The sequence below is a fragment of the Oryza glaberrima genome, chromosome 3 (genome assembly GCF_000147395.1).
Source record: "Oryza glaberrima chromosome 3, OglaRS2, whole genome shotgun sequence".
NCBI classification, from domain to species: Eukaryota; Viridiplantae; Streptophyta; class Magnoliopsida; order Poales; family Poaceae; genus Oryza; species Oryza glaberrima.
The window spans coordinates 4263596-4290379 of NC_068328.1; the positions used below are offsets into that span (position 1 = coordinate 4263596).

Consider the following 26784-nt stretch of genomic DNA (forward strand, 5'->3'; position numbering starts at 1 on the left):
ACTATATAAAAATGTAAGGCTTTATAAATGTAGCTTGTCTTGCTTATATTAGGACAGTTTTTTCTCCTCTTTCTCAATCTTTACTTACTTGTTTTTCGCATACACGATTTTTAAATTATTAAATGGTGTGTTTTTTTAAAAAATATATTAAAATATTACTTTAAATAATCATATTAATCAAAATTTAAGTAACTAATACTTAATAGCATAAGAAAAACTAATAATAAAAAAATTCAAATAAAATGGACGATCAAACGCTAAAAATAAAAATTCACAACAACACTTAACATGTAACGGATGAACTATGTTCTTATTCATGGCTCTGTTTTACGTGTAATGTAACGGGGAAAAGGTTCATAGCCCTTGATGTCCAATACAGCCCTAAAAACTTCTCCAAACAAAGTTACGTTTTAGTCATCCAACTGATCATCCATTAAGAATGGATAAAACATATATATGTGTCGTATGGTTTGTGTTCAAGGGGTGAAGAGTGTCGTGCAACCGTGATTTCTCTATGGTAATTTAACTTACTGCGAGTGATTTCCCTTTTGGTCCTGTCAAAGTTTACAATTGGTAATACTAGTTGGTACTGTTGTGCTTGAACTTATAAACGGAAAAGGGGATCCAACCCAAACAACAAAACACAAATAGAAAATAAAAAATACTCCAAAATCCAAACTAAAAACGGGAAAAATAGAAAAGGAAAACTTATACGATTTCTGCGCCCTCCTCTTCGGCGTCTTCGCTACTCTCCGCCTTCGAGCCCCAAAGGACCCACCCCCCCCCCCCCCCCCTCCCCGCCGGCGGCGCCGCTTGCCGCGGGGGACGATGTACAAGCTCGGCGGCCGTGGCGGCAGCCGCGGCGGCGGGGGCGGAGCCGCGAAGCGCCCGCCAGCCCCCCACGGCCGCGGCCGTGGGGCTGGCCCCTCTATCGGCGGCATGTCCGCGCCCCCCCGCGGTCGCGGCGCCGCTGCGGCCGCCGCCGCCGCCGCGGCGGCGGCGGCGGCGGCGCAGGCGGCGGGGCGGGAGGAGTCGTTCAGCCTGGAGTCCAGTGGCCTGCCGGCCTTCGCGGCAATCATAAGGCTGACCCCTGACCTCGTCGACGAGATCCGGCGTGCCGAGGAATCGGGCAGCGGCGCTCGCATCAAGTTCAACCCTAACATGTACAACTCCTCGGAGAACGTGAGCTTCCCTCCCCTCCCTCCCTCCATCTCACTCCGTCGTCAAGTTCTGTCCCCGCGAGTTTCTTCTTCTGAAGTTAAAACCTAACTGATTTCTAAATTTTGCTTGTTATGGCATATGTGTCTTAAGTTCATAACTCGAGATTATTTTCCTCTGGAATACCAGCTTTTGGTTTTCCTGTGACATCGTTCCTGAGTTTAGGTTAGTTCACTGTGTAATTTGCATTTATATTTGCTCAATTTTACTGCCTGGTGCTTGAGATGCTCTGAATCGTTTTGGCATGATGCTGTGTTATCCCAAATGTTGTTAGGATCGTTAAATACTTAAATTTCACTTGTGATGTTCTATGGTACTCTCTTGAGTGTGAGCTCGTCCATTGCTTATTCTGGTCCTGTCGATATGCCATTCATTTTACCTTCAAGTTTTGTATAGGATTGTTCAAATCCAGCCCCTGCCTGTTCATTATTGAGTGATTTTATAAATTGGCAGTTCATGTTTTAGTTTGGTTTTACTTGGGCACATGTCTCCTTGGTTTGATGGGAATAAACCGTATGATTTCTTTTGGTATATGCACCAATGGCAAGGAGTTTTGTTTGTGTATTTTGCATTTCTTTGGTCAGATCACTGTGAGCAAATCATTATTTGAGGCTTCCACTATTTGGCTAGGATGAATTTGGATATTTTATGCTGTTTATGGTTGCTCAAAGTTCTTTGGGAATGATGATCCATGCGGAAGTATTAATTTTGTGGAATTGCATTGTTGGGCCCTACTTTTGTAACCGTTAGCTGCTAGGAATGGCATATAAAGCTCATGTACATCTTTTATCTATGGTCTTTGATTGTTTTTTGGGTATATCAAATTATTATTTTTTGTTTAATTTCTAATGAGCAGTTATATATATTTCTTTTCTTCAAAACCATTTACTTGGTTTTGTACTAAAGAAGCGTAGAATCACCCAACTATGTATTTGGCTCCAGTAGGGTTCACTAATCTCAAATAGGAACTCCAAAACTCCAAATCTCCTTTCCTGTCAAGACCCTCTGTGTTCCTAACTTTCTTGTTCACATGACATGTTACTCCAGTGAAACTGTAGCTTTACGTCTCATCACTGACATTTATGGATCCTAGTTCAACTGTTTTGCTTTGTTTTCTAAAAAAAAAATCCAGCATGCTGCTTGGATACATCAATAATTTCTTTTGCTATCTTTGTCTTGTTTTGACAAGATAAGCTTATGGTTTTACATTTGTTAGCTATTTCTATTTCAAAATAGTTATACCCTTTTAGGCTTTGAAAGTTGGTTGAGAAGATACTGGTTCACTAATTTGGCACTAGCACAATGTGATTCATGTTTCATGAAATGGATGCATGTTTCTTTCCTGCATACAAAGGGAATACTAAGGTAATCGCTAGTGAGTTTTGCAACCGTGGTATGGTTTTTAACAATACTCCCTCAGGGTTGATAATACTTGTCGTTTTGGACAAGGACACGGTTTCTAAAAAAAACAACTTTGACCATTATTTTTCATTATAATATGTATAGAAGTGTTAACAAATATATGATCTTATTAAAGTACTTTTTAAGACTAATATATACATGTAGTCACCATATTTGAAAGACAAATATTTTAAAAATGATTCATAATCAAAGATTCTAAAGTTTTTCCTCACCGTTGTCTAAAACGACAAGTATTATCAGCCTGGAGGGAGTACTAGATTAGCCCAACTAAATTAATGTATCGAGTAAAATAGCTTCAATATGGCAAATAGTGTTGCCCATTTCATTTGTTGAGTTGAGTATTGACAGGTTCTTTTCCTACCAGATTATAGATGTTGGTGGCAAAGAATTTAAATTTACATGGGCTTCTGAACGTGGTGAATTATGTGATATTTATGAAGAACGTCAGAGTGGAGAGGATGGAAATGGATTGCTTCTTGAATGTGGCTCTGCGTGGCGCAAGGTGAATGTGCAGCGTATTTTGGATGAATCAGCAAAGAACCTTGTGAAAATGCGCTCAGAGGAGGCTGAGCGTCTCTCAAAATCTCGAAAGTTTGTCTGCTTTCCCTGTTCAATAACTCTCTTGGTCTACTGATTAATGATCACCCGATAAATAGATTTTTCCCTCAAAGTTTCTGTTTTATGATTTTATGTATGGTTTTAACATGTTGTGATTTTGCCTGTCATAGATCGATTGTGCTGGACCCTGCAAATCCATCTGTTAAGAGTCAGGCCAAGTCAATGGCTGCTGCTGCTGTTGAAGGTTTGTGCTTTGAACTATTATTTATTTCCTTTTCACCATGGATTATGATTTCATTTTCTACCTCTATTTTGCATATGTATTTGAAATATGTATATATAACTATTTTGTACACATCAGTATATAACTGAGCTCAATTACTTGCACTGTATCAGTATTCTGTATGGTGTAAATATCCTTTATATCTTTAGGTGCAACAGCTATGAGCCAACAATGGTTCTGAACTTGTTTTCTGTTCTTTGCCTAAAGTTAATTAGAGTCTGTAATGCCTAAACTTTTTGTTAGATCTTGCTTTGAACTATTATTTGTTTCCTTTTCACCATGGATTATGATTTCATTTTCTACCTCAATTTTGCATTTGTATTTGAAATATGTATATAATTATTTTGTACACATCAGTATATAACTGAGCTCAATTACTTGCACTGGATCAGTATTCTGTACGGTGTAAATATCCTTTATATCTTTAGGTGCAACAGCTATGAGCCTACAATGGTTCTGAACTTGTTTTCTGTTCTTTGCCTAAAGTTAATTAGAGTCTGTAATGCCTAAACTTTTTGTTAGATCTTGGGCTATATAATCTAATGTTATTATCTCTTTCAGGTAATATGCGGAGGATGAACTGGAAGCAGAAGAAAGAATTTTACAAGAAGAATCCAGGTTTGAGTCTTGTTTGACCCTCTCATTTGTATTGTTTTATTTCTTTTTACATCTACGCATGTTCTTCCGCTAAGAAAACCTTGCATTAGCAAATATTTAACGGCATATGTTTTCCATTGGCCTACTCCAGCTGCTGTTATTGCTCCAACCAAATCAGTTTCCAAAGTGAAGCTGTCTAACAGTGTACCAAAAGCAAATTTCTCCACTTCACCAGCGCTTTCTCCTGAGCAACCTGGACCGAGCATTCCTTCAGTTCCTACCGGATCAGATGTAAATAATGAAGTCATAACACCATTCGATTTGAATAAAGATGAAAATAGTAAAGTCGAGAAATCAACCCCAAATAGGGTGTCTCAAGGAACAAGTCGTCGAGCAAGTGTTGTTTCTGCAAGTACTGATGATAATACAAATGAGCTGCGAAGCCTCTTGATATCTGTACTTTCAGAAAATCCAAAAGGAATGAATTTAAAGGTACTCTCTCTCTCTCTCCCCCTGTGTGTGTGTGTGTGGTGCGTGCATAGTGTTATGCACAATTGTGGCTCTGTGGTGACTTGCTACATGCCACCGCTGCTACTGTTGTAGCACACAGATGCAGTTTTGTAGTGGGTAGCAGGGATGCTGTGAATAGCTCATGCTTCCATATGGTTCATTTGTTACATACTCATGCCATTTTTAATCGTTATTCCAAGTCTCCAATCACACACAGATGGCGATGGGATGTTCAAAGAGGTAATTTTGGTGGTGATCCTTGGGTAAGATGACACCATTGCTGGTGACCCCATCACTCAGTGCCATGGTGACTCCCTTTGGTCTATGAGGGTATTTTTCAAATGGTGTTGAGAATTGGAAGCGTGAAGATTAAATGGTTTTATACGTGGTTGAAAAATTGAGTCAAGCGGATTTTTCCAAACTTATATGGGTATCACTAGTAAAATAAAGCGCCCCCCTTCCCCCTATTAGTGATAGCTTCAGTTCTTTGAAGCTTTAAGTGGCATTTTAATTTATTGATCGATCTTTTTAAATTTCATAGTTCTTGGTCTCATTTCTGTACATCATATTCTTGAATATTCATAGTCAGATAGATGTCTTGGTTTTGTATACATGTTTACTTAATTAAGAAAGGTTTGCTCCATGAGCAATTATCATTTACAACATTTGTTGAAATATATGCAGGGCCTGGAGAAAGCTGTTGCAGATGTATTTCCGAATGCTTCAAAGAAAATAGATAGTATCATCAAGAATGTGAGTGGCAAACATTAGTACATTACTCACCACTACATCTTCTCCATTAACGAAACATCAGCTCTATGTTATGTTGCATACCTAATACACTATTATCCTTGCAGATTGCAATTTTCCAAGCGCCAGGGAGGTATTTGCTCAAACCTGGATTAGAGGCAGAAAGCTCTAAAAGGTATGCACCTTGCAGTGGAATGTAAATTTTTTTTCTCCTACAAATTCAATTCCTTGTTTTACTGTGACAAATGGGCATTGTTTTAATGAAGATTTCTCCTTAGTTTTGTTCAATTATTTTTCCTGTGTTTTTGTAATTATCTCTCCCAAGCACCTTAACAGTCATCTGTTGATGTATGTAACAGATCTATTGATGACAACACTGAGGAAGCTGGTCCAAGCTTAAAAATGGATGATCCTGATATATTTGAGAGGATTGACATTGGAGGCTCCCCAGTTTCTGCTGCCCGAGATGAAAAAGTCAATAATGACAGTGATGGTAAAGCTGGCTCATCTAGTGAGAGTGGAAGCGGTAGTGATAGTGACAGTGAAAGCAGTGACAGTGGAAGTGACAGTGGGAGCCAAAGCAGAAGCGCTGCAAGTGGCAGTGGGAGCAGTAGTGACAGTGACAGTGATGCTTCTTCAAGCAGCAAGGAAGGATCAGATGCATTTGTGGATATTACAAGTGATGATGATAAAGGAGGAGCACACAGAAAAGCAGCAGATGAACTTAAATTATCTTCATCGCCAAGAGATTTGACTGCACTAGATGGCGATGATGAGCTAATAGATATTGGAACAAATCTGGATTATAAGAGCGCATCCCCACACATTGATTTGAACAATTTTAATGACAACAATAATGAGTCAGCATACACAGCTGTACCAACTGATAGCTTCGATGCGAGCCACTTAGAGAAGCCACCAGAAATTCCTGGAAGCAAGAACATGGTAAATACCAGCATAGATCCTAGTAGAATTGATAGCAAGTACGCTGCAAATGAAATGTCTTATGAGGACCTTTTTGGTGACCCTTTAGCACCAAGTAGTGAAAACCTACCCAAGGAAGAAACCAGCCAATCTACAAAACATCATGGCAGTAGGAGAAAGTCAGTATCAAAGGATGGATCAAATCATGGTCAGGATAGGATCAACGAGAAAGGTGCCAAACCCAAGTTGAAAAGATGCTCTGCCAATGAGAACTCGAGTGTAATGTCTGGAAGTGCCAAAAGGGCCAAGGCTGATTATTTAGGAACTACTAGTTCATTATCAGAACAGAGACAAACTTTACCTCTTGACAAACATGTGAATGAGAAGCTGAGTAAGGAGACAGGGAATGTTAGCTGGGATGCACATAGTGATCTTCATGCACATGATAGCAGCCCTGCTGTGAAAGTAAGACATTTGGCTTCTGGAAATTTGCAAAAGATAAATCAAAGCCCAAATGTACTTAACCAAGCAATGCACTCTGAGAGAACACAAGATAAGGTTGAGAAGTCAATTTCTAAGAAAAAGGCAGATAAGGTTCAGAAGCCTTGGAATAGTTTGGATGGTAACCTTGGAAGAGTTTCGCACGCTGAAGACCCATATGCCAATTTTGATGACTCTGATGATTCTGCCACAAGAAAAAAAGCTAGATATGGGGGAACCCAAGTTGAGGATAAAATGCTCAGTCGTTCCAAAGATGCTAACATTGACGTGAATTCCATGGTTTCAGCTAAAAGTGCCAAAGGAAATGTTGGATATGATGGTGTTATGCCGTTTCCTGATTCCAATGAAAGTAATGGTCAGCCATCAAATTTGCAAAGAAATAATGCCGAGAGTTCACCTCATGGAAAAAAAGTGCTCCAGAGAGAGCTTTCAGATCTCGAGTTGGGTGAATTTCGTGAGGCTTCTCTGGAAAATGAGACTGGGAGGGCAAAGAAGCAATTTGAAAGAAATAGTTCTTCAAAATCACTTGATGGTAAATTAGCTAATGTGGATAACTCCATTCCCAGTATGGCAAACAGAAAGGGTTCTCTATCCTCTTCTCAAGATCAGAGGAAACCATCACCTCGAGAATTTGGTATTGGAGGTAATATAAATCAGGAAGGATTCCCCAAGAAGGCATCTGGATATGATTTTGATAATAATAGGCCTCAACAAAGAGGAAATGTTCCACAAAGTCAGCAATTGTCAAAACCTGATAATCCAGTTCCTGAGGTCATATTACATCCAGATCAGCCAGGAGAAAAACCCGGGAAAAGGGAAACAAGGGTTCAGGTTGGAATGCTAGATCAAGTAGGTCCAAAGAAGATAGGGAAAACTACCCCCAAGCTTCCTCAGAATGGTAGTAGGAATGCCATAGGCTCTAGAACACGGAAATCAATTTCCCCAGCAGAAAATGAGGAAAGAAGTAGGAACAACTCTTTGATTGAGAATGATGCAAGTAGAAAGAGAAGGGACAGTTCTTCAGATGAAGATAATTTATTCTTCTCAAAGTATGATAAAGAGGAACCAGAACTGAAAGGTCCAATAAAGGATTTCTCACAGTAAGTTACAATATCCTTCCCGCTGTTGTTTTTATTATAATTATTTTGCCAGTATTATTACTTGAATTTTGTTTAACAACCAAAAATGGATTGAAGCAGTTCCTCTATGCCTAGGATGTTAGAATGCCAAACCATGAAATTTCGTATTCAAATGATGGATTACCTGGTCTATAGCCCACATCCATTGTCCATTAAGTTTCCTTCTTTGAACTTTACTGGTGATATTTGAGGTCCATATGAATATTTTACTGACTGTTTCAGACTGCTTATGACCAGTGACCCATCATATCTGTTGTCTGGAATTGTACAGTTTTATAGGTGGTACGATTAATTTCGCATTTGAGCAGTGTTATTTTGTCGAATATGCATTCTAGAGATACTCCATGCCAATAAGTAATGGATAATTTTGTCTAAATCGCATACTGTAAACCGTTGTAGATACTCCATGCCAATAAGTAATGTGTGATTTTTGAAATTTTGTTTCTTTTGTTGTTTGTGAATAAAAAACTAACATATTATCTTCTTTTTCAGATACAAAGATTATGTTCAGGAGTACAATGAGAAATACAAAGTTTACTCCTACTTAAACATTCAGATTGAGAAAACTCGGTATGCAATAATTTTCTTATTTTAAAGTCCCGTAATATTATTTTCTTAGGTGTAAATTTTCTTATTTTAAGTACCCTCAGTACTCCATTGTTGTCTGTTCAATTGTTCATGTAATCTCCTTCTGTAACTGACATATTTTTTGTACAGATCTGAATTCCTAAAGGTTCAGGAGGATCTTAATGTCGCTAAAGAAAGAGATAAGGATCTGTATTATAACATTATGGAAAGAATCAGAGACATGTATCATGAATCGGGCACAGTATGTCTTCTTCCTGCCTTTCCCTATATAATCATTACAGCTCAATTATTGTTAGTACATGCCTAACTTCAATTTATTCTTCTCCACCAATTTGAAAGGGGTTAGCCCTTCCACTTCGCATATCCATGTTCAAATTTCTCCTTGCATCGCAGTTTGATATTAAACTTTTAGTTAGATTGGGGAGGCAATTGATCAAGAATGTATCATCTACTGAAATTTTATTTGATACTTTACTATTAATATAAAGTTTATCCTGGTTTGATTGTGGACTATATATCCTACAGAGGCATAAATTGATGAAGAAGGTCTTTTCACTGCTTCACGAAGAGTTGCAGGTGTGTGTCCTTCGGTAGTTAACTCTGCCATTTGCCTTTATGTTGATTTGTTTTTACTTGGGTTTCTGACGTATCCATGCTGATTTTGTTTCTATTTCCTTGTCCTCCCCCAGACTATCAAGAGAAGAATTAAAGACTTCGCCGACAGCTATTCAAATGAGTAACTGTTGTACTTATACCGTCATAACATGTAAGTTGAGTTCTAACTTCTAAGTGGTAATCTTTTTACCTAGAGTGCATTACCAAGAACCAACCGCAGACTTCATTACTGACTCTAATGGTCATACAGGGCATTTGCAACTGCTTTCCAGAGGCTGTCATACAGCATCGACTCTGAAGAAACTGAGACCTTGGCATTAAGCTTGCCTTTGTAGAAGCACGTGCATAGCTTGAGATATTCATTCAAAGGCATTTACTAGTGGAAAGAAAGCTGAGGAAATTGATAGTTCGGTAGACCCCTGTGCTGAATTTCAATCATGATGGTGGAACACGATCAAGATATCAAGAACATACCCTCACCACCTGACAGCCTGAGCTGGCGAAAACTTAAACTCATGGAACAGAGGTAATATTCGATTCGGCGTTACAACACAATTTTGCAGGTAGATTGGCAATGTGACCAGGTGGTTCCCTTTGTAGATGCTTTTGCTTCTCCCGTTGTAAAAAGGGCGAGGTGTCTCTCCCCTCATCTCGATGTTTCGTTGTGTACATTACCTTTGTATTAACTTATCAGTGTCGCAACTGAACTACTGAAAAAGCCCATTGCCCTGTACATATCTGCAGAACCAGAATCAAATAGAGAAGTTTTGAAGTGAGATAAATCAAGGGATAGTGTTCCTCATGCAGCTGTTTGCTTAATTTGTTTGCAATGAGTTGGTCTAATGCTTTTGATTGACCCAAGCCATTCTTCTCCCTTCTAGAGGTCGTCACCGTTTCTTTTACCAGGTTGCCTTCTGCCTTTTTTGTAGTTCTCCTGTCGGCTGTCGCTACCTCTGGAAGTACCACGAAGTCTGGATTAGTTATCATGAAAACAGAAGCAATAGAAGGGATGTAGAAAACCTTTAAGTTTACTTCTAAAATTCAAAATCAGTTTTGGATTATAATTTGCAGCAGAGCCAGACAGGTTTTAATAATTACAATTGATATCAGAACCTTACTACTGTAATCAATTAAGGAAAGACTATATTTGGTCTCTTATAATTATGACCTTGATCCGATTTCCGCCCCTTAACTATGACATGGTTCACTATTGGTCACCTTTTACATTTCGTTTCTGAACCCAAACCAAGGTGATTTTCGACTATGTGATGTCCCTACGTGGAGTACACATGGACAAAAATGGTGATGGCATCAATATATGATTAATAAATAATAAACAAAAGCACAAAGAAATTATTATAGCCTAGTATACCTACCTTGTCTCATTTTTCCTCTTCTCTCACGCACCCTATGATTTATTTTAAATTGCTAACTAAAATGCAAAAACACCATCCCGGCTTGGGATCAGAATAAAATATAAATATGAAATATGAAATATGAAGCAGTTTTAAAAGATGAAAAACTAATAATAATAAGCTAATAACCGATGGTTTAAAGTTGAGATACTAAGGATTCATTAGAAACGCATAAAGAAAAAAAAAGTAGGATTCAAGTGCGTTTTACTATAATAAATTCTATGATTAGAAAAATACCAGGAAACTGTAGAAACAATCGTCTGGATTAATCACATAATTCAGACATCAGAAAAGAGAGGCACAACGAAATTCGTCAAAACAGGTTAAATCCCATGTTAAAATTGTTTTAAATTCCCATATCTTGAGAAAATCCTAAAGAATTTCAAAAGAATTTGGCGAAAAGCCATTCCTCGGCTAGCTAATTTCACAATGAAAAAGAAGGATTAGCACTGGTGCGACCGTGCGATAGTCTGGCCCCACCTGACAGGCCACGTCTATCCATCCTCTCGCTCCACGCGTCAGTGGGCCCCACACCCCCACGCCAGCGAGGCAAAAGCAACACCTCCCTGGCTCCCTCCTTCCCCTCTCTCCATCTCTCTCTCTCTGGAACACTGACCCCGCACACCTCCACCCCCATTCCGTCCCTTGGAAGCTGAAAGGCGCAAAAAGCTTCCAGAAGCGTCCCCAAAACCGCCCACGGCGATCGGGGGCGCGCGCGCAGCCGGCGGCGGCGAAGAGGCTGCGAGGTCTGGCCTTCTTCCCCTGCTAGATCGCCGGCCGACGGAGATGGAGATGGACCACGCGGCGGCGGAGAAGGCGCGGTGGCGCTTCTCGGACGGCGGCGTCACCGACCTCCTGCAAGCCCGAAGTCTCCACGGCACCGCTGTAAGCACCCCCCCCCCCCCTCCTCACCCTCGGGATGGCCCGGGACGCCTCTCCCCCTCCCCTATCGCGTGCTAGGGTTCGTTGCATTTGTGGATAGCTTTTTGGTACGGGGCGAATTGGGGGTCGATTCGTTGGGGGGCGCTCTGTGCGGTGGAGGGGTTCGCGGGGGCGGACGAATCGGTCGAGTAGGAACGCGTGGCGAGGTGTTTTGTGGTATGTTCGCGAGGGCTGGAGGCTGGAGCTCTAGGTTCGCGTTTTTTTGGAGCTATGTTCCTCGACCCGTTTGAGAGTTTCAAGGGTTTATGGATTGGGGGTAATATCCGTGGCTGTTTGAGCCTTCTGTTGTTTTGGTAGCTTGTTGCGCGAATTGAATCCGTAGCGTCAGGGGAAGGGGTTTGGGCTATCAATTGCTCGAGTTGTTGTAATCTGCATCTGCTATGAGTGCACTTGATTGATTCTGCCGTTGGTTGAGAATTTAGGATAGATGAGAAGTTCTAAGGTGAATGACCTGCCAGTGAGTCGATGTATAATAGGGGTGAACAGAGGTGAAAAACATGGAGGCGACCCGGTGGAGAAGTTGAGGACCTTCAACCCAGCTTTTGGCACTTGGCCTCTTGCATTAATAATGTTTCTTCTTTGGTCTTGCATTTTGTGATGCGTGATGCATATGTTGATCATGGTATCACTATATGTGTTGTAGGCCTGTAGCTAAAATGTTTAGAAGCTAGTAACGACTTCTTTTCCAGGACATTAATAAGAGAGTGCAATTCCATTCTTCTCTAGTACAAAGGCTTGCTTTGGAGAAGGAAATGGAGGTACACGACTACTTTTTTCTTCTTGTTCTACTGATTTTCACACAAGGACATTTGGCACTTGGCCCTCTTGTTGTTCCTGTATTGGAAATTGTATAGCTGTTCAAAAGAAAAAGTGCTAGAGTTCTCTTGCTTTTTTTACATTGACCGTCTCTGTTTTCTCCATGCTATATAACAGGGTCACCTAGGTTGTGTCAATGCTATTGCATGGAATTCAAAGGGCTCACTTCTGCTATCAGGATCAGATGACACTAGAGTAAGTTTCTAAAATTAAGTATGGTTGGGTCTGACTTTGCTAGATTCTTTATTCTTGTGTCATGTTATCTTCAGTAGTTAGCACTTGAACTCTAATTCTCCCCAACACTATGTTAAACATTGTTTTGAGATATTTGCACCCCTTCTCTCTCTCTCTCTCTCTCTCTCTCTCTCTTTTTTGGCTTCTGAATGCCCTGTCGTGCCACTTTTATATGGCTAAATTGCTATGGTAATCATCATCTAGTAGACCTTTTCGGCTCAAAGAATATGGTAGCACATGAACTCTTTAGTTGTTTGTCAAACATAAGAGGTTTGCAATGATTTGTCTTCCTTTATTTCTATCAAGTTAAACTATTTGTTAAGCTGTAACTATAGGGAATTATTATATGAACTGTATTAGACAATTTTGTTGCAAAAGGGGTGTTGCTCAGCAGGCGACACGAGTTTGTAGTTAGTAACCTCTGTGGCTGGCTTTCTCTTTTCTTTGGCATATGCTTGGATTAGTAAAATCAGACACTTTTATGCTTGATTGAGTTAAGTGCTGTATGAACATCTACCTGCAGATCGGCATCTGGAGTTATGCTAATCGAGAGTTGTTGCATGACATTGATACGGGTCATTCAGCAAACATATTTTGCACAAAATTTGTCCCTGAAACATCTGATGAAGTAATAGTCTCAGGAGCAGGAGATGCAGAAGTATGATCTTTATAGAAGTTGTTCTCATCTTTCTGCTATTCTGGTACCAGTTATTTTTAGGATCCTTTTTGTGAGAGAGTTGCTGATTCTTTTGCAGGTTCGTGTTTTTAATTTGTCCCGTTTAAGTGGAAAAAGGCCTGTAGAAATTTCTATGGAACCATCAGCAGTTTACCAATGCCACTCAAGGAGGATCAAGAAATTAGCTGTAAGATTGCATGTTGAGATGACCTTTGGAATTTGAATCTCTAGAGCATGAAAGAAGTGTTATCTTTGCATTGCATCATCTTGACATAGGTCTTTTGTAATTTGTGAATGATGCTCTGCACTTAAGTGAGCATGAAAGAAGTTTATATTTGCATTGTATCATCTTGATTTAGAAGGTGAAAATGATGCTCTGCACTTAAGTCTTTACACAAATATAGATGTGCTCTAGTTTCTTGTGGATTGAGATTTCTAACCAATTATTATAAGCCTCTGCCTGGTCTTCAATTATTTAATTTTTTGTATTGTTTGCTATATGCAGGTTGAAATTGGTAACCCTAATATAGTCTGGAGTGCAAGTGAGGATGGAACTCTAAGACAGCATGATTTTCGGGAGTGCAGTTCCTGTCCTCGTGCAAGATCTACTAATCAGGAATGCCGTAATGTGCTTGTGAGTCATCCACCCTTTGACAAAATTTGGTTCAACTAATAACGTCTAACATTGCAACTTTGTCTAGGTTGATAAATTGTTTGGTCCTTAATAACCTAATATCATGATAAATTTTACCTTTGGGAGTATTTTTGTTATTTCGTTTAAATGTTATTCTGTTACAGATTTATTGGTTACCACTAGGAATAATCTAATAAGAGCCCAACTCAGTAGCCTTGTATGATTCCATATTGCAGTCTACCTGTAATCTTTAGCACTATAAATAATTACGTGGAGGGCCTTAATGACTAGAAGAAAATATTTACCAAAAATTATAAATGGTGTCTCATTATTGTTTCGTGAACTCTTGAGCCAGCATGCAATTGAGATTTACTTTTTAAGGATTCATCTGTACACCATTTCCTATTACCATGTGGATGAACCCATAATGCTGCCTTTTGTTGGACTATGATTGTACAATCATTTCAGCCTTATGATGATCATGTTGTGGCTCCCACTTTTACCTTCTAGGCTTGGTAACTGCACTGTACCTTTTGTTTTTGTGAATCCTGGAATTGTAAGGATAATTAACTAAATAGAGTATTAAGGTAAACACGGGCTATAAAATTGACTGGTATAGTTGCTAAGTTGCATGCTTGGTTCTATTTTTGTTTTCTGTGTGGCAGCTAGATCTACGATGGGGAGCAAAGAAATCTTTAGCTGATATTCCCAGACAGCCATTGGCACTGAAGTCTTGTGATATCAGCACTGTTCGTCCCCATCAGCTCCTTGTTGGTGGAAGGTGACCTAACTTACTCTTATACATTGATCCATTCTAAGCTTTCTAAACCTGAATAACATTACTTTACAACTTGATGTTTATGCAGTGATGCATTTGCACGACTGTATGATAGGAGAATGCTTCCACCATTGAGCACATGCCAAACAAAAAAGGAACCACCTCCATGTATTAAAATGTTCTGTCCAATGCACCTTGCTGATACTGTGAGTTCCCTGTTCTTGAGTGTATTGTTATTGTCCCAACTGTGTATGGTAAATATGGTAGCAGTTGTTGCTGGGTATACTCCCTCGTGTCATAAAATGAGTAGCATTTTGTACCATCAACGCAGTTTCCAAAACACACATTTGACAACTAGTTTCTGTTATATGGTTTTATGAAACATGGTAAAATTTAAGACAAATCAAGGATATCAATTTCATACTTCCAATCTACACAAGTGAATTTGATAGCTAAATTTTATAAAGTTCGACCACATGTTCCCCAAAACATTTATTTTTTTACTGGATGCAATACCATATATATGCGATTTGCTGTGCTGGCTATATACATTTTATATGCTGACTCAAAGTTGACCAAATTAAATGTAAATCTTGAATTTAAAGTTTAAAAATTCAGGGTAGGAGATTGATAGAACACATGAAGCTTTTTTGGCTGTTTTTCTTTAGCTTGAGAATTTTCATGTAATAGTCAGTGTTGATAATTCTGTTATTGCGAGCAGTTTTATGATTTGTTACATGTGCTTTATGGATAACCTTTGTATTGCACAGTCATGGATGAATTTTAAATGTGCTTTTCAACATAAACTACTACTTCTGGAATATTTGTATTTTTTCCCAGAAAAATTGGCCTATAAAGCTTAAAGCATTCAAGCTAGAGTAGGCAATTTTGTTCTAGTTTAAGAATTTTGTTATTTCTGAAGCAACTCGTTCCTTCAATATCAATTGACATTTGGCCTACGTTGTAACCAGAGGAAGTCAAATTTGCATCTAACTCATGTTGCGTTCAGCCCAAATGGTAAGGAGGTTCTGTTGAGCTACAGTGGTGAACATGTATATCTATTTGATGTTGACCTAGGTATGATCATTCAACTCTCTTTTTGGTCATGATACCTTTGTTACGTTTTAGCCTGTCAGTATTATCATATCTTTATATTATAATGATTGGGGTAATTTGTTTATTGGTTCAGAAAATACGAGTTCTGTGAGATACACAGCAGACGATGTACAGGAGCAATTATGTCTACCCCCTTTTAACAAAGAGCCAGCAAAGTTAATTTCAAAACAACAGAAGTTTCCTGTAAACAGAGCTTCAAGAAATGTGTGTAGGGTGAGTTGTGCTCTCTCTCTCTCTCTCTCTGCAATTCAGACCACACTGTTTGCTTGATCTGCTGGACATGTTGAACCGCTTTGCCTTTAATGGCACCCGTTTCAGGTAGATACGTTCAAGAAACTTATGCAAGTTGCAACAAAATCTCTTGAGATGGGCACTAACTTGATGCTTGGGGTTGAAGCATGCTCTACAATACTTCAGGCAGTGGACCATAATATTGATGATAACATGAAGCATGATTGCTTGTGTACTCGGGCAGGATTGTATCTAAAGGTTTGCCTGCTTTTGTTTATCTGTTGTTGAAAATCTGATCTGTGTAAAACGTACGGATCATTAAGTATTGATCTACAGAGGAGGTGGAAAAATGATGTATACATGGCTATAAGGGATTGCAACAGTGCAAGGTGTATAGATTCCAGATCATTTCAAGCGCATCTGTATATGGCAGAAGCACTATTACAGGTAAGCTGAGTAATTCATAGAAACATGGATTGACTAATGCCCTTTGAAATGAAGTGCTGAAATCAGTTGATTTTCATTTTTCTCTTACGAACATGTGTTGGGAATTTGTAGTTAGGAAGGCTGAAAGAGGCATCTGAATATGTGGATGCATTAAATACTATTGTTCCACCTTATTCTCAGTCAGTGAAGCAAGTGGAAAATATAAAGGAGCAGCTTTTTGCAGGTTAGCACATAGTATATCGGACACAGGCAATTTTTTTCCCACACACAACGTAATGTGAAATAGTTACGAAGAAATTGGTTCCCATGCCTGCACTGAGCTAAGTTACCCTCTATTAATCCCCCATGTTAGATAGTTGTTGTCATGAAGTCGCAACTCACAAAAAAACACATATACTAAAATTGACCTGTATTGCAGATTTAAGGCTTGGTGGTTGCATTGATGCACCAGATGCATTATTATGTTGGTTTACTGATTGTAACTTCCAAAATATATGATGGGTTTATTTTGTTCGAACAGCTGAACTTGAGAAGAATAAAAAGGATCAAGTAGGGAATACCAACACTGATGCACGACATGGGCGGTTACGCTCATTAAGTGATCTACTGTTTAGATCAGATGCCAGTGGCTCGTCATCACAGGAGGGTCGAGAAGATTCAGATTATGATGATGAAATGGAGTTGGACTTTGAAACATCAGCATCAGGTGATGAAAGCCGTGATAGTGATCCAGGTTTTGTCCGGGGTAGTTTAAGTTTAAGATTTCACAGAAGAGATAGTCAAACTGACGAACATTCTGGTGAAAATGGATCAGCTGAGTCCACTCAGAATGGTGATTCTGCCTATCAGGTTCGTTCTTTTCTGCCACCACTTTGTCTGAAGTTCCTAATATGGGATATTTTTCTGTTCATATATGTATTCCACTGATATTACATGGATTTAACATCATCTTCCCATTATATAATGCAGCCAGAAGTTGCCGTTGACATGAAGCAAAGATATGTTGCACACTGCAATGTGGGGACAGATATAAAGCAAGCTAGCTTTCTCGGTGAACAAGGTTAGGCTGTTCCTTCTTGCATTCCTGCTTAGTGGTACTTGAAGTACTTGTCCTTCCATGAGCCACTTGCATTTTTAATGACAAATTTTCTAGTAACAGAAATACACTGACCTTTAATTAAAACATACTACTTTGCATATTGACTTAACATTAGATTATCAGACACTTCATCTCCTCTCCCCTGTCCTGAAGGCTATATTTCCTTGTGGAGTTTGTTACATGGAATTATGAACCTTTTTAGTGCTTACTAAATTTTAGATTTTACGTAAAACTGACTAAAACTGTTACACAGAATCACTTGGGTTAATTTGAGTTCTAAAATCCATGGAATAAAATGGTTCATTTTAATAACGTAAACACATCTATGCTGCGTTTCTCTTACAACAGGGGAGTTTATTGCTAGCGGAAGTGATGATGGTAGATGGTTCATATGGGAGAAACGAACTGGAAGGTTGATTAAAATGCTTGCAGGGGATGGAGCCGGTAAGTGTACTTCCTTTTTTCACTGCTGCTGTCCCTTGAATACTGTTTCTCATGCATCATATTTTTCTTCAGTTGTGAACTGTATACAATCTCATCCATATGACTGTGCTGTTGCAACAAGTGGTATAGATAACACAATAAAGGTAAGTAATCTGATATTTTTAGAAATATTTTAATGATTTTACTTGAAGTACTTGAATGCAATTTGATTTTATCTGTTTCTTTATTAGTTATGGACACCGGATGCGAACGCTACATCTATGATTGCTGGACCTGAAATTGATGTATCAAGTGTCATAGAAAACAATCAGAGGAAGCTCTCCCGGAACCGTGAAATTTTGCTGTAAGCCATAACTAACATGACCAATTGCTTGGCATCAAACCATACTTTGCTGTTTAGGATCAAGTTATCACTAAAGGTGTTTGGCGTCATGCTATTAAAAAAAATATGGCTGTCAGATTATTCTTCGAATGAGTCTATTTGTGTTACCATAGTGTGTTGTCAATCTCTCACATGCAGTTAATAAATTGCTTTATTAGTTGCTTCCAGTTTACTCAAGCTTAGTGAATCTTGAAACAGTTCCACTTTATTTTTATTATACTAAGAGGTAATCCAATTAGAGAGAAACCAGTCCGGTTGCCTTAACATGCATGATATTTGCCCTTATTATTTTCTTTCCCTTATCATTCATAAACTGTTATATTCTCTGTGCAGACCTTTCGAATTTTTGGAACGATTTCGAATGCATGAGTTTGGTGAAGGAAGTTTACATCCTTTGGAGTGTGCACAGAGCTGATTTCCTATTGCTTAAGTTTTGCTGAGGTACCTGTGTTCACTGGATATTTTAGGGCATCCTAAATACTTTACAGCATAGGTGCTCAAACACAAGTTCTATATATGTTTGGATACAGTTAGGCAGTTATGTCAAACATTTGCCTTTTGTCTTGCTGCATAGTACATATGCTTCTATTGGTAGTTACCTGATTTTGGGATTTGGTTTACTTTTCCATCCCAGCTTACGGGAAAAAGAAGGAAATGCATGGAAGGTGACTTCATCCAAGAGATAAGCTGTTCATGTTTTGATAGGAGTGAAACAGCAAGGCCTTGCTGCAGTTTTAGGCTTGGATTATTAGATTAATGTTGGCACACCTCCTTATGCGGTGTCTAAGCAGGCGTGTTGTTGCTTGAGATGAGAATAAACAGCTAAATGCTGTTGCCTGCTGGTTGGGTATAATGATTGATCTCTGGTACGCAATGTATATCCATTCCCTTGTACAGATTGTAGGGAGGCAAACAATCGAAGAGCCATAACAGAGGCTTAAGCCATAATGTTCCTCTCTTTGGCCCGGAGGGCAACGCCATTTCAGGTCGGGAAGCTTTGGTTCCCGTATTATCCGGTATTGCGTATAGGATATATTTCCCTACACTAGCACAACTTTTTTACAGTGTAAATGTTTTGTGTGGCCGTGACCGGTTGTGTTCAGTTGCCCTTGCATGCGTCCGCTCCCAAATGGTTCAGCAATTGACTTGTAAAAACTGGACTTGGCCCTACGTGAATCTTCATATTGCCTTTCTTTGATTGTAATAATGTGGGTGTATGCTTGCGTCTATGTATTCCGTAATAAAAAAGATGCAGCTGGAGATATGGTACTCGCGGATGAATGGCATCGTTGTTCATCGAGCCGCCACTTGGTCCTTAATAATGCAACAGGTTCATCCCAGAAGCCAAGAGGCTCAACGAAACTACTATATATATTTTTTTTTTGAGAACACGAAACAGGCAAGTTGTCCGCTTCCTTCAGCAGACAGGCCAAAGAAGTGTCTCTGTCGTTGTGTGTGTGGAAAGCATGTGCTCGTTCCAGTTTCCAAAGGGCTGTACACGAGTGGGAGAGCGACGGAACCATCGACCATGTGCTGCCTTACGTCATCTGCACACGCCGCCTTCTTCCCGGAAGGTTAGCGGCAAGCAATTCGGTGATGAACATGAGCTCTTGCGTACGACGACGTCGCTGCCGGCAGCTGGCATGTCCTGTCGGCCTAGTACATGGTAAGGCTGTGCCAGCCTGCTGAATTGGTAGCACCAGCCATACTTTCTGGTTGCACGGAGAGTCTATCAACACTGTACTACTACGTTTCTCCAGCTGCAATGGCAATGGCACGCAGGGAAGATGCTTTCTCTGGTGTTGTACAACAGCGACCAAGCTGCAACCCCGGTCCATCATCATCCCAGGAACGCGCACGAGTGCCTGTGTTTACTGTACCTATCATAAATTTGTCGAGGCGTGATTACGTGAACTATATTATGATTCAACAAAGCAGACCCCACGCCCGAAGCTTCAATCTGATCCTGAAAAATCCATGCACCTTTTTCGTGACTAGCGCACACAATCCTGAAAAATTAATGTTTTATATAGACAAGTAAATGTATGAATCTTACTAAAATCATACTAAAAAATGCCCGTGTATATGTAAGTGAAAACCAAAATTAGTGTATTGAAACATATATATGCATATTATATATATAAACCATGCAGCAACAGGGCCATGCAAATATAAAAAAAAGTAGATCGATCTTTAGTCCTGGTTATTTCACCCGGGACTAAAGATAGCGATCTTTAGTTCCGGATTGGTAGTCTCGGTTTGAAAACCGGAAACTACAGGGGGTTACGAACCGGGACTAATAAGGTTTTCTCCACCAGTGATTTGAAGTCATATGCATATATATATATTTTTCGAAACAACCATCATCTAAGATAGTGCAAAGTTTCATGCTGATATAGCAAGGAGAAATACGAAGATTATTATCTGGGAGGCTACGATCAGGAAAGAAAGAAAGAAAAACACACCATTACACGTTGGCGACTCCAATAACGGAATTGAGGATAGGACTAATGCTAACCGATCATCGCTAAGCGTACCCGATCGTCGTCAGCCCTTCGAAGAGGAACATACCTATCGCCTCGCTCTTCTCCAGCATAATATTGCTTTCAAACAGCATAATATTGCTTTCAAACTTTTGGACGTTGTAGAGAGAAGGGCGAGAGAGAAGATCTACTCGCTTCTCATGTAACCCGACGAGAACATCTAAGAACGTCGCCACACACCACCCTGAATGGAGGCGAGCAAGGAAATCAACATGATCTCCTATACGACGTCTTCATAGATATCACAGGCCGCCGTCGCCCATCAAGTCTTAGGTAAGAACTTTTATCCGGAGAATCCCGTCCACCTGTAGATATAACTTTATTATCAATTTTTCTAATGTTGGGACATATGTACTTCACACTAATAAAATTATGTAGCTATCAGTAGCATACGAGCATATCTTAAGGCGCTAATTCAGAGACTACAAGCCGCGTTCTCGGCCAGCTACCTACCTAGGATAAGACCGGCCACCACCACCACCATCACCACGTCACGCACCCGATCTCTACAAAGTTCCACAGAGCCGATCAAATCCTAACCTCTCGAAACGCTAAACCCCATGCACGCACACGCTCGCACGCAGCCACGCAGCATGACGGCATCCTAATCCAAAAAATCGCTCTAATCAAAAAACAGAATCAACCACACGAGAGTGTACTTCAATTTAGCCGCGAAAACCACACGAGATTTCCGTTGCCTTGTCGGCTCGCTCGCAGGGCCCGATCCATCCATCGGCCTCCCCCGTCCACATGCGCCAAAGTACCTACCCGCCACGGCACGTGGGCCCCACGCCATCGCTGCCGGTCTCCCATTGGCCAGCGCGGCATGCAGGGTCAAACCGTCGACCAAGGCCCGCTTCCGGCCCAATCAACCCCCGCGCTTCCCGTGAATTTACGGCCCGATGCCACCGGCGGATTTGGTGGTCGCTTCCCCGCGAGGCCCTTGACTGATAGGTGGGCCTGGGGTTTATGTGGGCCCCTGCGTCCGCACGGCCGTCCAACGAAGTCCATCCACCCAGCTGCGCTATTATTCCTCGGGGGAAAGGGTTTGCCCCTTGATGTCTCACTATCTACAGTTTTGCCATGAAAGGGACCTGTTGGTGCCTCTCGAATTATTTTTTCACTCCAGTTATTTTTGCGTTCTGAACCCTGTCATATCTGGTATTTTGGTATGTAGCCTCTAGCCGACATGTCTATTGTCTTGCACGCTTTGTTTATTTTTTTTACCTAGAAGACGTCGAATCAAGATTCACTAAGACAGAGATAAAGCATTGGGTACACGGCTGCCACTTACACACGTCATGAATATATCTTTTAATATATATTCGAGTATATATTCAACAAATAAAGAGCTTAATCGGATCTGATTGTTGTGGTTGCAGCTGTAGCTATTGCAACGATACATACTTTCAATTAGCAATTGTGGTATTGGGCGGTAGCGGCAATTGTAGCAACAACAATCACTTCTCATCGGTCTCAAAGGCTACATATTAAATACGTGCGCATCATGAAAATCTTATTGAAATTGCACATGAGCGTGGGTGGTTATTTTGTTTCATTGTTGTGTTTCGACAATTAAAATTTGTGCATCTAATAAAAAAGACTAAAACTATAACACCTTTTCAAATAAACACGTGTGCATAATGATTAAGACTGAAAAGTTTATAGGTTAGAGCTATATACCCACCTTATATTATTTAAATACAATTTGTACACATAGGACCAAAGAAAAATACTTAAATTAGATTTAAACTTAAGACATTCATGAACTAAGGAATTTTTCTAATGCCTAGACATAAGCATGTGTGTGGCATGCCAGGCACCGCAAATATTCATAACGTTGTGGCTCACCGGTGAGCCTACTAGTACTAGGATTATCAAGTCTTAGGGTCTGTTTAGATTGTAGTTAAAATAAACCTTATCAAATTTTGGCAATGCTAAAATTTTGGCAAGTTAACAATACTGCTAAATTTTTGGCAGAATTTCTTATGTATTTATCAAATTTGGCAATAAACTAAACATAGACATTTTTTTGACAATTTTACTATAAAATGGTATGGTTGAAAATAACATCAATCTGAACAGCCAGTCCCTTAGGTTCATCACCTATTGTTAGCCATTCGATATTCATCGTACAAATAAACTACATGCCTCAATTGCTTCATAGTACAAGAGAAGATCTTTTTCTTGGGAGGCCAACAAAAGAACTTGTAACATAAATCCACAAACTTCAGGGTCCAAAACACAAAAGCCATCTCAGAAACTAAAAATATAAAAAAAAAACTGCAGCAAATCTTTACAGCCATGGCAGCAGCAGCAGCAGCAGCAGGAGGAGGAGGACAAAATTAAAGGAGGGCAGCTTCCTTCCTTCCTTCTACAAGATCTTGAGATGCGTGAAGACGGCAGGCGCCGCATTACCACCTCCAATTCCTCCTCTTCCCAAACCACATTCGACTTCGACTTCGCCATCAGCAACCAATCTGCTCCCTTTTGAAGTTTCGATCCGATCCATTCCCAATCCCATCCCATCCCATCGATCGATCGATCTCATGCGGCAGCTTTACCAATCGATGCGCTTGAGATAGCCGCGCGATTCATCGATCGATCTGCCGAGATATATATGGGGATTGACAAGTCAGCCGCCGGATCGTCGTCGTCGCCGCCGCGGCCGGTTGCCGCCGCCACGGCGGCCGTGTGCTGCATGTGCGGCGACCGTGGCCTCCTGCCGGAGCTGTTCCGCTGCGCCGCCTGCGCCGTCCGCTCCCAGCACACGTACGTATGTTTTGCTCTCTCGTCAAAATTCATTTGTTAATTTGTTCGTGTTCGTCCGCAACTGCAGATTTGGGTGTTTTTTTTCCTTAACGAAAATAATTTTTGACACCTCCCCCAACCCAATATGAGAGACATGCTAGATTGATTCATTTGGATTTCTGGGCACATACTCAGATCAGGATAGAATCAGTTTAATTTGGAATCAATATATTCTTCTATATAAATTAACTGTAAGATTTGCATGAACTGATACTCTTAATTGGATGAGTTCATAGGTTAATAGCCATCGTGGATTGTTTATCTGAGAAACTAACTATTCAGATCAATAGCAAACTGGCACACGATGCAGATTGTTTAATTTTTTCGCCATCGGAATAATCCACTGACGTACATATGCATGTGCACCACACAGTTCGAGCATGCAACCACTTCAATAGTTTCAATTGATCATGCATCGATCTCTGAACCACAACTGCTCAACACTGCTACACATGTAACACATTCCTCTCAACTAATGACTAATCCATCTACATGGATTGGCCCCAGACCGTAGCTAGTGATCGAATTAGCTGTGATTATAAGATTATTGACTGGCATGTAGCTGATCGATGACAAGCCACAGTTCGTGCGCTTTTGACGTGCGCGCGTGTCTCCGAGTAGTAATTTTTAGCGCGCCTTCCAGCTAATTTTGTCTGACTTTTCGCGCGATCCGCGCGAAATTGTCAAACAAATTGATTCAAAGTAGGGCGTTCGTGGCTGAAATATATAGTACATAACACGGTCACTGTCTGCAAATAGTTCGATCTTTGTTAATTAATTCTGCTTTCTTTCTCTTTCCCCTAGCGCTTGACAGTGGCTGCGCATGTCAGCTAGGCCATATGAATATTGTTGAAACATCTGCGTGATTAAAGAAAAATTATGGGCATAAATGTTGATTTAAAGCATTATTGTACTTGCTTGATCGCTAGCTCTAACTGTGTAGTATATGGATAACTATAAATATAATGAACGCATGCATCGATCTTATCTTGACAAATTGATGAAGAGTTCTTTTCTTTTTCTGAAAAAGACGCATAAATATTGATCGAGACATAAGTATAATTCAGGATTCGCCAGTTTTGTTGTGTTGATTCGTTTATCTCCGTGCATGGATGTACATATATATACTTGTGTTGCATGTCAGTGTCTATATCTGAAACGTACATGCATGCAATAACGTAGATCACGCAATCATTTTCCACGTATTTACAGCTAAACTGATCTGTATATACGCATGTATGATACTGCCAGATACTGCACGGAGCGATACCCCAAGGCAGAGTCGTACGGCACGTGCAACTGGTGCCTGAGGGCGGATCAAGGAGGCGGCGGCGGCGGCGGCGGCGCCGCCGCCGCCTCGAGCTCGATGGCGAGGCCGCCCACCGGCGCCAGAGCAGCGGCCGGCGGCGATCCAGCTGCCAGCAGCAGATCGACGGCGGCGGCGAAGGTCGTCGCCGCCCGCGGGCACTTCGCTGCCGACCTGAGCAAGCCCATCAAGAAGCCACCGCCGGCGCCGGCGCCGCTGCCGCCGCCGTCGCCGGCACAGCGGCGTATCCTGCTGCGGCGGTCGGCGTCGGACCTGGGCGGCCGCGTCCGCCGCGCCGACCACGACGCGCCGCCGCCGCTGTCGCCCGGCGTCGCGAGGGGCAGGCCGAGGGTTCGGAGGTACAAGCTCTTGGAAGAGGTGATCACTACTAGCTAGCCGTATATATATAGAGAGAGAGGAACAGCCATGCATATATAGATGCATGCACGGTATTATGTGTAGACAGCTAGTAGCATATTGCAGCAAGAGCTACCTGCACTGTGTTTAAGCTGTTAATATGCCCCTTAATTACTGTACAGGAGAACATCTTCAGTTCTTCACTTGATCATGGGTTAATCAAAGTAAGAGAGTTCAGACTTTCAGAGAGATGAGTACGTAGTATATGTGTGTGTATGTGCATCTCTTTGATTATTTCAGTGTGTGCGCGCGCAAGAATATATATATGCGTGAGAACAAAGTTTTTTTTCCCCTTAAATATAATGAACACTTGCGCTGTCTCGAGCTTAGTCAAAATTAAAGTAATTAAAGAGGATTTTCATTATTTCATGTGTAGACGTTTCCCTACTCTTTTCCCCTCGTGAATTTCTGTGTGATAGAACTAAATAATCCCTCCATCCCAAATTAAATGACTTTTTTTAAAAAAAATAAACTCGGCAACTTTTAAGTATTAATCATATTAATTATATCTATGCTAAATATTATGTATATTATATTATTAGATTTATATTTTAAATCATATGTGTTAGTTTCATATTCGTTGGGAACATAATGTGAAATGAATTAACGGTACAAATATATCGTTGAAAACCATATAAAATATATAGGTCTTATAATTTGGGACGGAGTAAGTATGAGCTATATATATGGTCAACAACATGGTTACACGTATTAATCAGAACAGTTCAGTTTGGGCAAATAATAAGTCCATGACAAATTGGATGCACAAGGCTAATAAGGAAATGACATGTCATTTAATACTGTGCTCAATACATAACCAATGAATTGAAAACATTTAATAAACAAATTAAGCCAAATTTTTGCGTGCATGCATATCATGTATAGCAATGAACACGCCATTGCCTGCTCATAGTTCACCATTAGTCTTTAAAAAAGGCAGAAGTTCAATATTATTTCCAGGACATGCTCCGTAGGTCTGCACTTTGGCTCGTCCGGGCCCTACTAGCTTATGTAACATAAGTCTACATAATGAACTATGTACATATCTGGCTTTTTTATTTTTTAAGACAACACAAATTAACTTTCTTTGACAAGGCTCTGATCAATGATGTCAGGAATTTCCTAGCCTTGTCAACGAAAGCAGACTAGTAATAATAAGTAAGTTTGCAATACATTATATACTAAGGCTGTGTTTAGATCTAAACTTTGGATTCAAACTTCCAACTTTTTTCATCACATCAACCTGTCATACACACACAACTTTTCAGTCACATCGTACCAATTTCAACCCAAACTTTTAACTTTAAAAGGAACTAAACACAGCCTAAGCTTACGTTTAATGTGATTCGCGGCCTTAATAATGCCGTATTACGTTGCATGCTGCTTGA

At 40.3% G+C, this 26784-nt stretch overlaps 1 protein-coding gene and 1 pseudogene across 1 annotated transcript; both read left to right on the forward strand.

The window, feature by feature from the left end:
• The first annotated feature begins 828 nt into the window (after positions 1-828).
• LOC127768961 (uncharacterized) lies at positions 829-20938 on the forward strand (annotated as a pseudogene).
• A 2207-nt stretch (positions 20939-23145) lies between these two features.
• LOC127765388 (uncharacterized) lies at positions 23146-25587 on the forward strand. Its single transcript, XM_052290275.1, has 2 exons — positions 23146-23634; positions 24925-25587. Exons 1-2 carry the CDS (start codon positions 23483-23485, stop codon positions 25373-25375), a joined length of 603 nt encoding a protein of 200 aa, XP_052146235.1. The 5' UTR covers positions 23146-23482; the 3' UTR covers positions 25376-25587.
• Positions 25588-26784: the final 1197 nt, after the last annotated feature.